Genomic DNA, 14,337 nt, shown 5'->3' with positions numbered 1-14,337 from the left:
CTAAGTTGTTAATATTTAAAACTCTCCCAAATACTAACCTTATGCTCAAAACATGATTTCAAAGAAATACATAAGCTTGGAAATTAAGTAGGACCCAAAACAGTTAAGTGGATTCAAAATAGTGAAAATTATGTAGGAAAATGTGACATATGCTACAGCTAAGGACATACGCGATGCAGCTCATTCGCCTCTGTACTATGTGCTGCAGCTTATTGCACGAATATGATAGTAATCAACTGCCAATTTGATAGCATAGGGAGAAAACTTCAAACGCATCCCAAATCTTCGTCTAATGTCTAATTGAGGTAATTTTTATGTCTACACGAAGCTTTCTCCTAGCTCTAGCTCATGGCATAAGTTCCATCTCAAATTTATTATCTATAAAGAGTTGAAAACGAAAACCCATTTTACCACTTTTTCACATAAAACTCACAACAATGGTGGCCCAACTCATACATGAGTGCCAAAAGCATTCACTAACCATTTGAGTACACTCAATAGACTCTTAAGGACTCATGCATACACCACACTCAACCAAAAACACATAAATCTCAATTTTGCCACTCAACTGTAAATTTTACAAAACATAAAGGGAAGGAAAACTTTGCACAAATGATTCATTTCCTTTTCAAATTAGTCAAATTATACATGTTCCTACTTGTATAAATATTTTGGCCCTATCCTAGGGTTTACAACCAAAACTCATTAACCTAGGGCATAAAATATACAGGTGAGACACAAAAATAATGCAAGTACCTCAAAATAATGGTATATGATTTAGCTGGCAATTTTACAATATAAATACACATTATAGAGTAGAGAGGCATAAAAAATAAGATTTTTACAAAAATCCTATGCCTCAATATGCTTTTCTTGAATTAGATCCAATAAGGTAGGCCTTAAAAAATATTGAGAATTGAGGGGTAAGTACAACCACTCAATAACCAAGTTTTACATAATCTATACAATTGAATATCAATTGAAAACGGATGCAAATGGGCAAAAACACACAATTACAACACATATGATGAACTTGACCATGGTTCACAATATTAACAACCATGTGATTAAGCCTAAAGGCACATATATCCATATTAAATGATAACGCACAATACAGGGTCACAATAATACCAACTATATGTCCCTAACACATGCCGGACCACGATAATAACAACCATATGATCGAATTCTAAATGTATGATCAAATGCCAACCTTATGCCCTCCTATTACCTCCAACATGAAACTGATAGCTGTTCGATAGCTATATCCTTTACAAACTAACCCAACCTTTCACTTGTAAGGAGCTACTGAGGCAAGGTCAACTTACTTACTTGTGTAATCTGGTTTTCCCTAATACTAATAACCATGAGGTGTTGTACCCATAATCTAGCCTCCTCATAAACCGATAGAGACTAGTTAGATTCTAGTTTCTCATAAAACAAGTAGAATAGTCCCAAATCAACAAGGGGCAAAGGCTACATATCGATTCTAATGGTCGATGCTAAGGCAAGTTCTCAATTCTAGCGGTCACTACCAATACCACATGAATTTATCCATCTATAGCTCTCCATAAGCAAACTCTCGCTAATAATCATGCTATGCTCAACTCACATGTTTATGCATTCAAATCGATCAATTCATGTCATATAAACTCACATACCCATAATCATATACTTCACATTACTCCACATATAGCATCATATTTTAGCAATTTTCACAACATGCCATCAATCAAAAACAATGATCACTCATGGATAGCATGCATAAAGGTTCCATTTTCAAAATCATTCCACAACTTCATAAGTTCAACATTTTCCAAATTGCATCAATGGTTCAAAATATAAATCATGATTCAAATCAACCTATTTTCAACAAATAATCAATTAATATTCAACTACATAGACTAGGTTTTCCCCGATTACCTCAAACCTTTGAGATGTTAAAGGTTTACCCCTCATAAAAATACTTGCAAAGCTTCTCTTAAGTTTGAATGGTACCAAAAGATTCACTCTACACATATTTTACAAAGTTGTCATCATCAACATCTTATTCTTAAGAATTTATGCACATTAAACTCCACATTCTTTACTATATCAATTCTATAATTTACGACCCATTCACACCTAATGGGTTTACTAGGTTTCATTACCCACATTGACTTTCATAAATAAATAAACCACCATTAATGAGCCATAAACACCTCCAACAACCTCATTTAGTGTAATTTTCATGTATTAATAGCTCCCCATAACTAACCATACACAAAATCATTAAGGTAAAATTTAAATACTCTAAACCACTCCTATTATATTCATTTTAACCTATAGGTTTAGACCCATAATTTTTGTGGATCGAAAACCACCATTAATGCTTAAACCTTAAGTTTACTCTTCATAAATATGGTAGAGAAGGGAAGAGAAAAGCATGAACTACTTACCTTGAGTGTTTAGGAGCCTCTAAATATCACTAATGGGAACTAACGTCATGCCCTAGTAGAGCCTTAGACGTGCCTTTCATTTTCTCCCTTCCTCTTCTTTTGATTTCTAACGCAAATAACTAAGTATGATTTTTTGCCATGTGCCATAGTGCACGCAACCTCCTACCATGACGCACATGTTGGTCTAAAATGGCCCGAATGGCCCGACTTCAATCTAGACCCACATGTTGGTCTGAAATCTAAGTCAAATATACTAATTAGACCCCTTTGGTCACACACCATGTCAACTTATTAATCACACTTATTAAATTAATTAACCATGATTAAATTTTCCAAATGTTACATCTCCATCTTTATCTTGTTCTTGCTTGGATGATTTCATATGTGAGAATTATTCTAATGTTGCATCTCTTTTACTTGATGACCCATACACCTATCTTCTATTAGAAGATAGTGATGATGTTCTCTTTTCTTATTTGAATAATGCTTTCACTTCTCTTGGAGAAGGGTTGTTTACCTTCTTGTATAGGTGACTAATGCAATGTGGCCAAACCATCTCATGATGTAGAAGAAGAGCTTGCTTAACTTGTAAAGTCCAATGAGGCCAAACCTAAAGAATTTTCTCTAGTCAGGCTTCATATTCTTAGGATTTCCAAGCTACTAGAGCAAAATTCTGCACCAAAAACAAAAGGAGCTGTAACCTCAAAATCATTAGAGCAATAAGTTCAAGCTATAGGTCTTCAAGATTTTATCATTCCAAATGAAGAGCTTGTCCTTGTTCCCTTCCAAGAGATCATTTCATGTGATCTTGCACTGGATAAAGAAAGAGAGTTCTTTGATTTGAATTTTATTTTTTCTCCTCATTTCATTGATGGTGCATTTTATCATTCATTACTTCATTTACATGCTTGGCTTGATTTACTTAGCTTTCATACCTTGCAAGGTCAATAATCTATTGCTTATTTTAAGACCTTTGCCAATTGATCCTAAGCCTCCAAATGGCATCAAACGAGAACTTTACAATCAAGACTCTTGAAAGGAACACATGTTCATCACTAAAGATTCAACCTTCCACTTCAAACTCCCTTGATTATGTTGTACCTCTCTAACCTTGATTTTTACTTTGCTTTATTAGATTTATTTGATGATTGGGAAAAATTCAAGTGTGGGGGATTAGGAAAAGATATAATTTTAGGAAAAATTGCATTCAAGTCCCACAGAATGAAGTTTATTATTGAGATATACCATGAATTTCACAAAATACTCTCAAATCCCAAATATTGTGCATTAACAACTTGACTAAGGGTATTAACAACTGGACAACAGCCATTTATAACTTAAAAAAAATGACAACTTGTAATAGGAAGATGATAAGAAGCCTTGGGGAAGAAGAAGTCATTTACAACTTCTTATCATATTTATACTCACCCTTACCCATAATTTCATTCAAGAAATTTCTTATTCACCTTGATGACACCAACACACCTTTGTATATGGTCGTTGACCCATAATTATTAAACATTTAATAATTATATACATATATATATATATATATATATTAAAAATAGCATTAATTAATAAATAATTTAATTTATAAGAGAGAGATATTTAAATAAATTTTTCTAATATTTAATATTTAAAAATAATATATATATTAAAAATAATATTAATTAATAAAGAATTTAACTTATGAGAGAGAGGCGTCATTTTCAACACATGGAAACGCCGCCTATTTCACTTAAATAATTTTTAAAATATTTAATAAATAGTATTTAATAATTATATAATTTAAAAATAATATTAGTTAATAAAAAATTTAACTTAAAAGAGAGAGGTGGCATTTCCATCACCTAGAAATGCCATCTCTCTCATTTAAATAATTTTTTCATATTTAATATTTAAAAAAATATTTAATAATTACATATTTAAAAATAATATTAATATTAATTGATAAATAAATTAATTTGTAAGAGAGAGCTGGCATTTTCAGCACCTGGAAATGCCATCTCTCTCATTTAAATAAATTCTTTTAATATTTACTCCCTCTGTTAAAATAATATAAGGCATTTTTAATTATATCTCACCCTCAATAAAGTAATTATTTATTTTTAAATTAACCTTATATTTTTATATTTATCCTTATAAAAACCCTAAATATGAAGTAATTTATTCAATAGGGATACTTTTAAAAAAATAATGATTACATTTTAAAAGACTAAAAATGTCTTATACTTTTGAACATCCAACCTCTTAAAAAATATCTAAATATCTTAAAAGACTAAATATGGAGGGACTACTATTTAATAAATAATATTTAATAATTATATATATATTAAAAATAAAAATAATTAATAAAAAATTTAATTTATAAGGGAGAGGTCATTTAAATAATTTTTAATATTTAATAATTAATAAATAATATTTAATAATTATATATTTTAAAAATAATACTAATTAATAAAAAAATTTAGAAAAGAAAGGTGACATTTCCATCACATGAATACGTCACCTCTCTCATTTAAATAATTTTTAAAAAAGTTAATATTCAATAAATAAATGAAAAAGGAATGCTCAAAAGCTCAAGAGCAACGTGTTTTGAACACTCTACTTGCATGTCTTATAGAAGCAATAGATGTATATAACTGTTTGGCATACTTCAACACCATTAAAAAACTTTTTAGAGTTTCTAAATATTGGTGCATTGAATCTTGATTAAGAAATCCATCAATAAACATTGCTGAGATTTTGAAAAGTTAGAGCATTGAACAAGTTATCATTAATCACTACAAATTTTCAAAGGTTGGTTCATTGAATCATTAATCACCATTATGTATTACAAATTTCCAAAGGTTTTAGTGCTGAATTTGGTTAGTTACTTAAACAAATATTTTTGAAGTGATAATCCTTATTCATATAGCTAAAATTAATAAAATTAACTCTAACATAGTTTAAGGTCAATCAAGATTGAATATCTCAAGGAATTGATATTCTAAAATTCTAACGATTAAAAACGCTAATAAAATAGCAAGTTAAGGGTTTGTTCTAACTATCTAAAAAAACAATAAAAGCTATTACTTTTTTTGTTTATTTTAATGATTTAAATTGGAATGAATGGAGTAAAATGAGTATGTAAAAATGTGTGAGTAAAATCAATGATAGGACTTATCTTGAATGATTTAACTACCTAATCATTACTACTAACTTTAATTTTAATTTTTCTTCAATTAATTGGGTTAATAGTATTTAGGATTTTCTAAGTTAAACACTAAGTCACTTATTATTATTAGGGCCAATTAGCAATAATAAACAACTCAATACTATAAAAATTATCCAATTATTTGATTGATTAATTTAGATAGCCTTTAACATTTGCCCAAACCATAACACAATATAAGTTCAATTAAGATTTTAAATACTAACTAACATACATAACAACAACAATTGAGTCTCACTTGTATAAATTGGTAAGTAACAATTAAATTCAACAACGGAATGTAATAATAAATTTGTCCAGCAAACTAAATTAATTCAAAATTAATCTCAACTACCTCAAATATATCAACATTAGCCATACATTCATAAATTCAAAGATATAGCATCAATATTTCAACAAATTGAATCCCAATTCATGAATTAAAAAGATAAAGGAGAAGAGAAATCCTATAGTAATGGAGCTCATAGGTGCATCCATCTCTAAAGGAAGAAGAACGCCTAGCCACACATGGAGAACATTATTAAATCTTCATCCAAGCTCCAAGATTGGAAAGTCATGGCAGCAAGAGCAAGGGAAGTTCGGATAGCCAAATCTTCAACAAACCATAACAAAATTCACAAGGTTTTGGTGTGGATGAAGTGCGGAAGACGATGGTGAAGTTAGATTATGATTTGAACAGCTAGAAGTTGAGAAATTGAGGAGAGAAGTTGCTGGAAAAAAAAATGAAGAGAGAGAGAGCAACGTTGTGAATAGAACAAAACGAAGAAGAAGATGATGATGATGATGATGCAAAAAAAATGACATCCTCCTGGGAAACAAATTCAAAATTTGCCTAAGTCCTATTTGGTGAAGGAAAAAAATAATAAAAAATGAGTTATTGTATAAGTATGCTAAAGTGGTGTGAGTATATGTGTGCCTAAAAATATATGAGTATGATAACATATTTATAAGAATTTATTTAAATGCTGAAAAAATAAAAGTAGTAAAGAAGAGAATTTATAAATTAAAATAAGACTATATATGCATGATGTATGATGATGCAAGTAGGAAATGAGAAAAAAAAAAAAAAGAAACAAGGTGCGAAATTAGAAATTGGCAAACTTGCCCTTGAGTTTCTCTTCAATTTCTATTCATGTAATGCAATAAAAAATCTCATTCACATGCCCAATTATGTATAGCTCAAATTAATTTTATGTGCCAAATTAATTTTTTTAAAATTTTCATTATTTATCCTTCTATTCCAAAAGTTTTCAAAATTAAAAATTAAGTCTAATAAATTTAAATGATGCTTAAAATTTTCAAAATACTTAAAACAAGTGTCAAAAAAGTAAGAATAATGGGAATAAAAATGGTATAAAAAATATGATTTATTATGAAGACTGAAAAATATTTTTGGTAAAAGAGCCCAAAACTGCATCTTATTTTCATACAATGTGTGTGCACACTTATTCCTCTTCTTGGCCCATCTCACTTACGCGAATGATCATCTTAGTATTTAAATATTAAGCCTTTCTCAATCTTAGGCAATATAAGGTTTATTTTAACACACATACACAAAATTACAAAGAAGAACTTCATGATCATAATATATATTGTTGATTTTATGTACGCATTCGATTTAAGCATGCGATGAAAAGTTTGGAAAATTATGATCACAGAAAGTACATCTTGACATATTATTTATGATGTCACCCGTATTGTACGGCTATTTATGATAATTCATCTATTAGTATGATTTGACTCTTGGATTGGGCAGTGAGCCCTTTTCATTAGCATATGGTAATGGCCTAATCCTTTCAGCTACACATCATCCCAGGCGGGGATATGGGGTGAGGGAAGGGACTTGAGTACTGGATCTCATTCGCTGACCAATTAGTGAGGTGAAGTGAGAACCTAATAGCATCCAACTACCGTTGAAGCATCACCGTCCACCTCTTTGCTTTTGATTATCACATGCTTGTGAGTGGCTTTTTGATAGCTGCGGTAACGTTGATGCTGGTTGGATTAATTTGTGTAGAAATTATTGATCTTGTCCTCCATGATGTACTATTAAGGATGATATCAATTTGGATTGTGCGTTAGTTTCAATTATTAATTGTTGTATTGTGATGATCTTGGGCGTGATGTAATTGTTTATTGTGTCTAATAATTGATTATGGGGTAACTAGACTATTAGCTTATGATGATTGTTATAAGAATCATATTGATTGAAATGTCGATCAAAGGCGGTAACTAGATTGATTGTTACAGTTGATTTAGATTAAAAAATTATTTTCATAATTTAACCCAGTTAAACTTAAATTGAGCCATTATTAAATAAAAAATAGGAACAATCTAAAAAAAAAATTGAACGATTTTAAATAAAATATTAAAAAATCTCAAAAAATTGAAAAAAAAATTTAAAAAAATGGACCCCACTTTAAAATCAACTTTATTTTTGGACCCTTTACATATACATAATATGATTTGAAAACATTTTTCTAGGAAAATATTTACAGTTATAAGTACAAATATATATCATTAATTTTGAGTCTACTTATACCTGATTTAACCAATATCTACTTATATTTGATAAATTATAAAATTATAATTTACTCCCTCTATTCAAAAATATAAGACATTTTTAACTGAATCTCACTCCCAATAAAATATTTATATACTTTCAAACTAATCCTATTTTTTTATATTTATTCTTATTAAACACCCAACAATAAATATAAAGTCATTATCAATAGGGGCACTTTTAAAAAAAGGCAATAATTATACCTCAAAAGACTAAAAATGTTTTATATTTTTTTAACATCTAACTTCTCAAAAAATGCCTTACATTTTTAAACGGAGAGAGTATAATTTTACCAAAAAATTATAATTTATAATATTTTTTATTTATAATCATGTATTTTTTAATTATTAATAACAAAATAGACTATAGATTTATTTCTTGTATACATACATATATACTCCTTCCGTTCAAAAATATAAAACATTTTTTAAGGAGTTGCGTGTTAAAAAATGTAAAACATTTTTAATCTTTCGAGATATAATCATTACCTTTTTTTTAAGTGCCCATATTGATAATGACTTTATATTTATTATAGAGTATTTAATAGGAATAAATATGAAAAAATATGGTTAATTAGAAAAAAGGTAACTAGTTTATTTGAAGGTAAAATTTGGTTGAAAATACCTTGCATTTTTTAACAGATGGAGTATATTATATGCAATTAACATTATTTTTATTAAATTTTTATTAAATTATTATATGACCAATTTTATCAACGGTCTAATTAATTAGATCATAAAAACTAAGATCCACTAACCTTTTTGATTTAACATCCCATTTAGCTTTTAAAACATTACTTCTATACTTGTTTGGATTGATTTGTGATTCTCGAGCCCATCAATGCAATAAAATCTCCCTTTCTTACTGTGAGTATTTTAAAAATGAACTTTTAGGTTGGGGCTCGATCTTGTTCTAGTTTTTTATATTGGCCCTTTCCAACTTTCAATTTTTGGTCATGTGAATTTGACTATGTATATTGTGGCTTCCTTATTTTCTAGCTTGTCTGTAAAAAAAGGTGTCACAAAAAAACAGTATAGGCAACTATTTTATTTATTTACTCAAGAGGGAATTTCGAGGAACTTGTCAAGTTTGTGAATACAATCAATCAAGGTACCATAATATTTTTAATTTAATATCAATAATTAGACATCCTTAATTAAATGAAATAATTGATTGTTGAAGGTTTGTAAATGTTATTATTTCCAAACGATTGCCACGTCATTAATCTTCCCCGACTCTCTAACTTCTATTCTTTTTCCTTTTTCAAGCCTCTGCCACATATATTCAACCCTTTCATTACCCAAATTCAAGCTTCTGTTAAGAAAAATCAGTTAATGTAACGTGATTTATATTTGAATATTTTTTTTAAAGTCGGTTAGATAAATTAAAATTCATTTGAATGATTTGATTCAAAAGTCAGTTGAGATGTTTAATAGCAAAAATAAGCATAAATTTTTTTATCTTAATATTAAATCTTAAATAAGCATGATTACATTTTTTGACTAACTAATAAGTAAAAAATATTAAATTTAAAATCACAACTAATAAGTAAAATATATTAAATATTCAATCACAAAAACCTAAAATAAATTAATATCTAATTGATATGATTTACAAGTTGATCTCTAATTATATCATGAACATGCTACATCTGTCTTGATGATCTAGGTAAATTTGATGAGGATGCCTCACCAATATCGATATCTTTCTCAAGGACATATATACTTTCATCTTCAGTTTGTATGAATTGCTCATTAGTAATTGAATTTCTCCTAATAAAGTTATGTATTACCATTATTGCACAAACAATTGAACTTGTATTTTATATTTAAATTTGGACATTTTTCGTATAATTGCAAACCTATTCTTCCATACTCCAAAAGTTCTTTTTATAGTGCATCTCAAACTTGAATGATAATAATTGAAGATCTCATTATTGTTTGCAAATCCTGCAACTCGCTTGAAGTCTGGAAGGTAACAACATTTGCAACGATATAGACTAAGATACCCATTTAGTGTTGGATAATAAGAATCAATCAAATAATATTTACCTATTAAATAAAAGAAAGTGTTGTAAATTTGACCAACATTAATTCAATGCAATAATAATTATAGTGACTTTAATAAAATATACCTGGAGGTGGATGCAGAAAATGTATTGAAGGAGTTGATATGGCATTATCAAATACTTGGGTAGCATAAGCCGTACATTCCCATCTCATAATGACAAAAGTAAAACACATGTCCCAATCACATACAGTCATGATATTCTGTGTTGTATATCCCTTTCTTCTAATAAATTTAATTTGATCAGCAACACTAACCATGCATGGCATATGAGTGCCATCAATTGCCCCTATAACATTCTTAAAGAATGGCCAATATCATGGATCATTTTAAATTTTTGAATGACATCGTTGAAATGAAGGATCAAGTGGTTTTATGTTTGCCTTGAAAAGGTTAAGGCAGGCAGCTAATACTTTATGAAAATTTTTATGGACAGTTTCCCCTAAATGCTAAAATTGTTCCTGTATCATCCTATTACCAACTCCATGTCCAACTGTATTTAAAAACATTCTAACCATTTCTTCAACTCCCATTTTTTAGATTTCTTTAGACCAAGCTTAACTAGTGTCACACACAGTTGCCTAAACAAATGCTTTTCCATTCGAAACATTTCATAACAACGATCAAGATGATCTTGCAAAATCTCATTGACCCACATTTACCCTATTTGCCTGCCAATTCTTCGTGGCTCTTTACACACATATGGCATCACATATTCACTAATTAATTGATATATTTCTTCTTGCTCAGTTATATCTTGTTGTAACAAGGGAAGTAGTTGATGAGCCATATCTACATCCCAACCTTCATTCCAACCTAACATATATTCATTTGAATCTTCCATGATTTTCAACCTGAGGTAAAATAGTATGTAAATATCATTTGTATATAATATAAAATACATAGTATATAAATATCATTCAACAACATAAAAAATAAAGCATAAGATAAGCATTAGATAAGAGTTAAATATTAACTACAAACCAAGTCATCATAAGCATAGCAAAGTACAAGTCAGCCTAAAGCAACTACAAGTATTCTTTAAATTAAAATAAACACAAGTCAAGTTATCATAAGCCTAGATAAAAATTCATCTTGATGTATTCTTTGAAATAAAATTTGATAGATGGTAGACTTGGTGCTTCAACCAATTGACCAAGTGATTAGGATGGTCTTTAAGTTGCCAATAAGCATCTCGCATAGGCTTGTACAAGACAAGATTGACACATCTCCAATGCAAATCTTTATCACTAAAAACTTCTAGAAGTCCATTTAGGTGAGCTACAACCTCAAAAACTCCTATGTCATTTGCCAAAATCTTATTTATTGTCTTTATTCTAACTCTGTTATCCTTAGCTATTTCACTCATCGCATCTGCTATTTTCATTGAGGCAAGAACTTTTTGCTTTTTCCTCCCACCGCCTCCTACAACCCTCTTTCTCTTGCCTTGACTTCCATCACCACTGGTTCCACCGGTATTTGTGGTGACATTCAAGCCTAACAACTCATCAGTGACCCTCATAAGTGCTACAGTGTCAGATAAATTTAACTCCTCTTCACTATCACTGGATCCTTCTTAAAGGTCAACGATTGGGCGGTACACATCATCATCATCCTCTATTTGGGTTTGGGTAGCAGATGGCTTAAACAGTGTCTTCCCAATTGCTAGGACATCCTTAAATATGAAGGTTAATTTCCTTGCAAACCTCAACCCTTTATGTCTAATTTTTTTCATAAAGGGGATTCTCTTGCAAGCATTCAAGTAATCAACAATTAAGATTCTCAAGTTAAATTCTAGTCTAAAAAATACTTAATAACTAATCTATACTAAGATTTTTGCTCCCACCACTCATCTGGAGCATCGACAATGTTCTTGGCATTGTCCCATCCTAAGCCGGTTTCACTAGAAAATAATTTATACCATATGTTCCATTCTTTCTTCTTGTTATCTAGTTTATTTTTCAGTTACTTTCGCTCATACATTTTTCCTATTTTTGGCTCAAACCCCTCAATTATTGCTTGCCAACCATTTTTGTTGAAAGCAATTCCTTTCCTTTATTTCTTGTACACTTGCTCTAAATATTTCTTAATGAAAATTTCTGTCAAGGTTGAATTCCACACAACGTTTCCTTTATCAATGTTCATTGTTCTATAGACTAGCTAGCCATCATAAACATGCAAAATTAATAAATATCTCTACATATATATATATATATATATATATCAATTTACCACCATATCCTGGAGTCATAGTGAAACTAAATGAAAATAATAATCCTAAAACAAGGAAGGAAGTACTATATGCCAAAATTTTTAGTTTGGCATTTTTCAAATTCAAAAACTCGAGTTCCAAAAATGCATAATATTTGCATTTATTCATTTTTAAAACAAGGAAGGAAACGCATTATAAATAGCACAAGATGTTCATTATAAACTACTATATGCCTGAATTTTTGTTGCTATATCTTAAATGGATTATATATATATATATATATATATTCATATTTGAATGTATATAAAGCACATTACCCCACGGCAATAGCACTAGCAATTGATAAAACAAGGGTAGCTAATTTCCCACAGCCATGAGCAGCCAATAAGGAAGGGAAAAAAAATCATAGCCAATTAGAAGCACCCCAACACTAAACTTGAACAACAGATCAACATGTGAAAATCAACTTCATGCAATGACTACGACTTTCACACATTCTGAACACACTCAACTGAGATTCTTGAAGAAAAAGAAAATGAGAAAGGAGGCATTCCAAGGAAAAATAGCTGAAGAGAAACCTTGAAAGATCTAAACTGTATGGCTAAAGATGAAGTTCAGATCATAAACTGAACTAAAAAAGACCACAAAAAAAAGGACACTGATTCAAAAAAATAGAGGAGTAAAGCAGACATACAGCCATGAAAAAGACTGAACTAAACGAACAGAGGAGTAAAGTAGGCTACAGGAATGAAAAAGACTAAACTAAATGAAAAGAGGAGCAACACAGGCTAAAGGAATGAAAAGCAAAAAAAAATCCTCCACCAAGAATGCAAAGAAAAGCATCAGACGACGAAGAAGAAGAAAAAAAGTCAAAAGATAAAGGAACAAAGCACTGACAGTAAGGAAGGCAAGGAATGAGATGAAAGGAAGAACTTTATTTGCCAAGGACAGTCAACGGGAGTAGATTCAATGATGGTAACCTCAGATCTGGTAGACACAGTGGAGATTGAGAGGCGACAGGGAGAAACCACTACCGAGCAGGGAATGCTGGATGCAAGATTGAAAGGTGAAGATCTTGGTGCTTGAATGTGGAGATCTTAGTGCTTCAATTGAGGTGGAGATCGACTGAGGTTAGGTGCCGGATGTGTAGAGCTCGAGAGGTGAAGCAGAGGAGGGTGAAGCAGATCTGGAGTTATAGGTTGGGAGGTCACGAGAGGAAGAAAAATAGCATGCATAGCAACATAAAAAAAATAGACAGCTCGTGTTAGATACATAGGAGGAGAGAGAAAGTATAAAAATTTAAACATCATTAAATGCTTGCAACGACTTCTAACATTGACGTTGATGCTAAAAGCCAGGTCTGTTGGCTTCCAAAAAAATGCTCATTTATGGCTAACTGAGGTTGAGATTTTTTCCTAATCCAAACAACATAAAATGAGCATTTTATATCCTAACTTCAGTTTGGCTGATTCTAACTAAAGTTCAAAGTTAATCCAAACATGCACTAAGACTGGTTACCTCTTGGATAAGAGGAGGAAGTCAAAAACATTGGAGGGAGAGTGGTTACTTATTGAGTAAAAGGAGTGAAACTGAAGAGTGAATGTTTATAGGTTGCTTGTAATGCTGATTAACATGGGTGCCCTTCACCTACTCTGGTTTTGTTTACTTCAACCAGATGCCTTTTTTTTTTTTAATTTTGAAGTTGAACCTTATGACAAAGAAATATTTATATTGTATTATTTATTATGTCTTATTATTTATAATTACAAAGGAAGAATAGTTTAAGGATTAGTGTGCTTTTATTTAAATTATTTTATTTTATTATGACTTTAGTTTGACTCTT

The 14,337-nt window shown here is 30.1% G+C and overlaps 1 protein-coding gene across 1 annotated transcript; it reads right to left on the bottom strand.

Moving 5' to 3' along the window:
* Positions 1–11,372: 11,372 nt before the first annotated feature.
* On the bottom strand, positions 11,373–11,804 carry LOC129319567 (uncharacterized). The gene has a single exon (XM_054964666.1). It carries the CDS (start codon positions 11,802–11,804, stop codon positions 11,373–11,375), a length of 432 nt encoding a protein of 143 aa, XP_054820641.1.
* Positions 11,805–14,337: the final 2,533 nt, after the last annotated feature.

The sequence above is a fragment of the Prosopis cineraria genome, unplaced genomic scaffold (genome assembly GCF_029017545.1).
Source record: "Prosopis cineraria cultivar Desert tree isolate PC_DT_omini unplaced genomic scaffold, ASM2901754v1 PC9, whole genome shotgun sequence".
Lineage (NCBI taxonomy): Eukaryota > Viridiplantae > Streptophyta > Magnoliopsida > Fabales > Fabaceae > Prosopis > Prosopis cineraria.
The sequence above is the reverse complement of the archived record's forward strand: the minus strand, read 5'-3'. Positions and strand labels throughout refer to the sequence as shown.

Coding starts and splice junctions, on each gene's coding strand:
- LOC129319567 (XM_054964666.1), bottom strand. CDS start 11,804: ATGAGGGTCACTGATGAGTTGTTAGGCTTGAATGTCACCACAAATACC.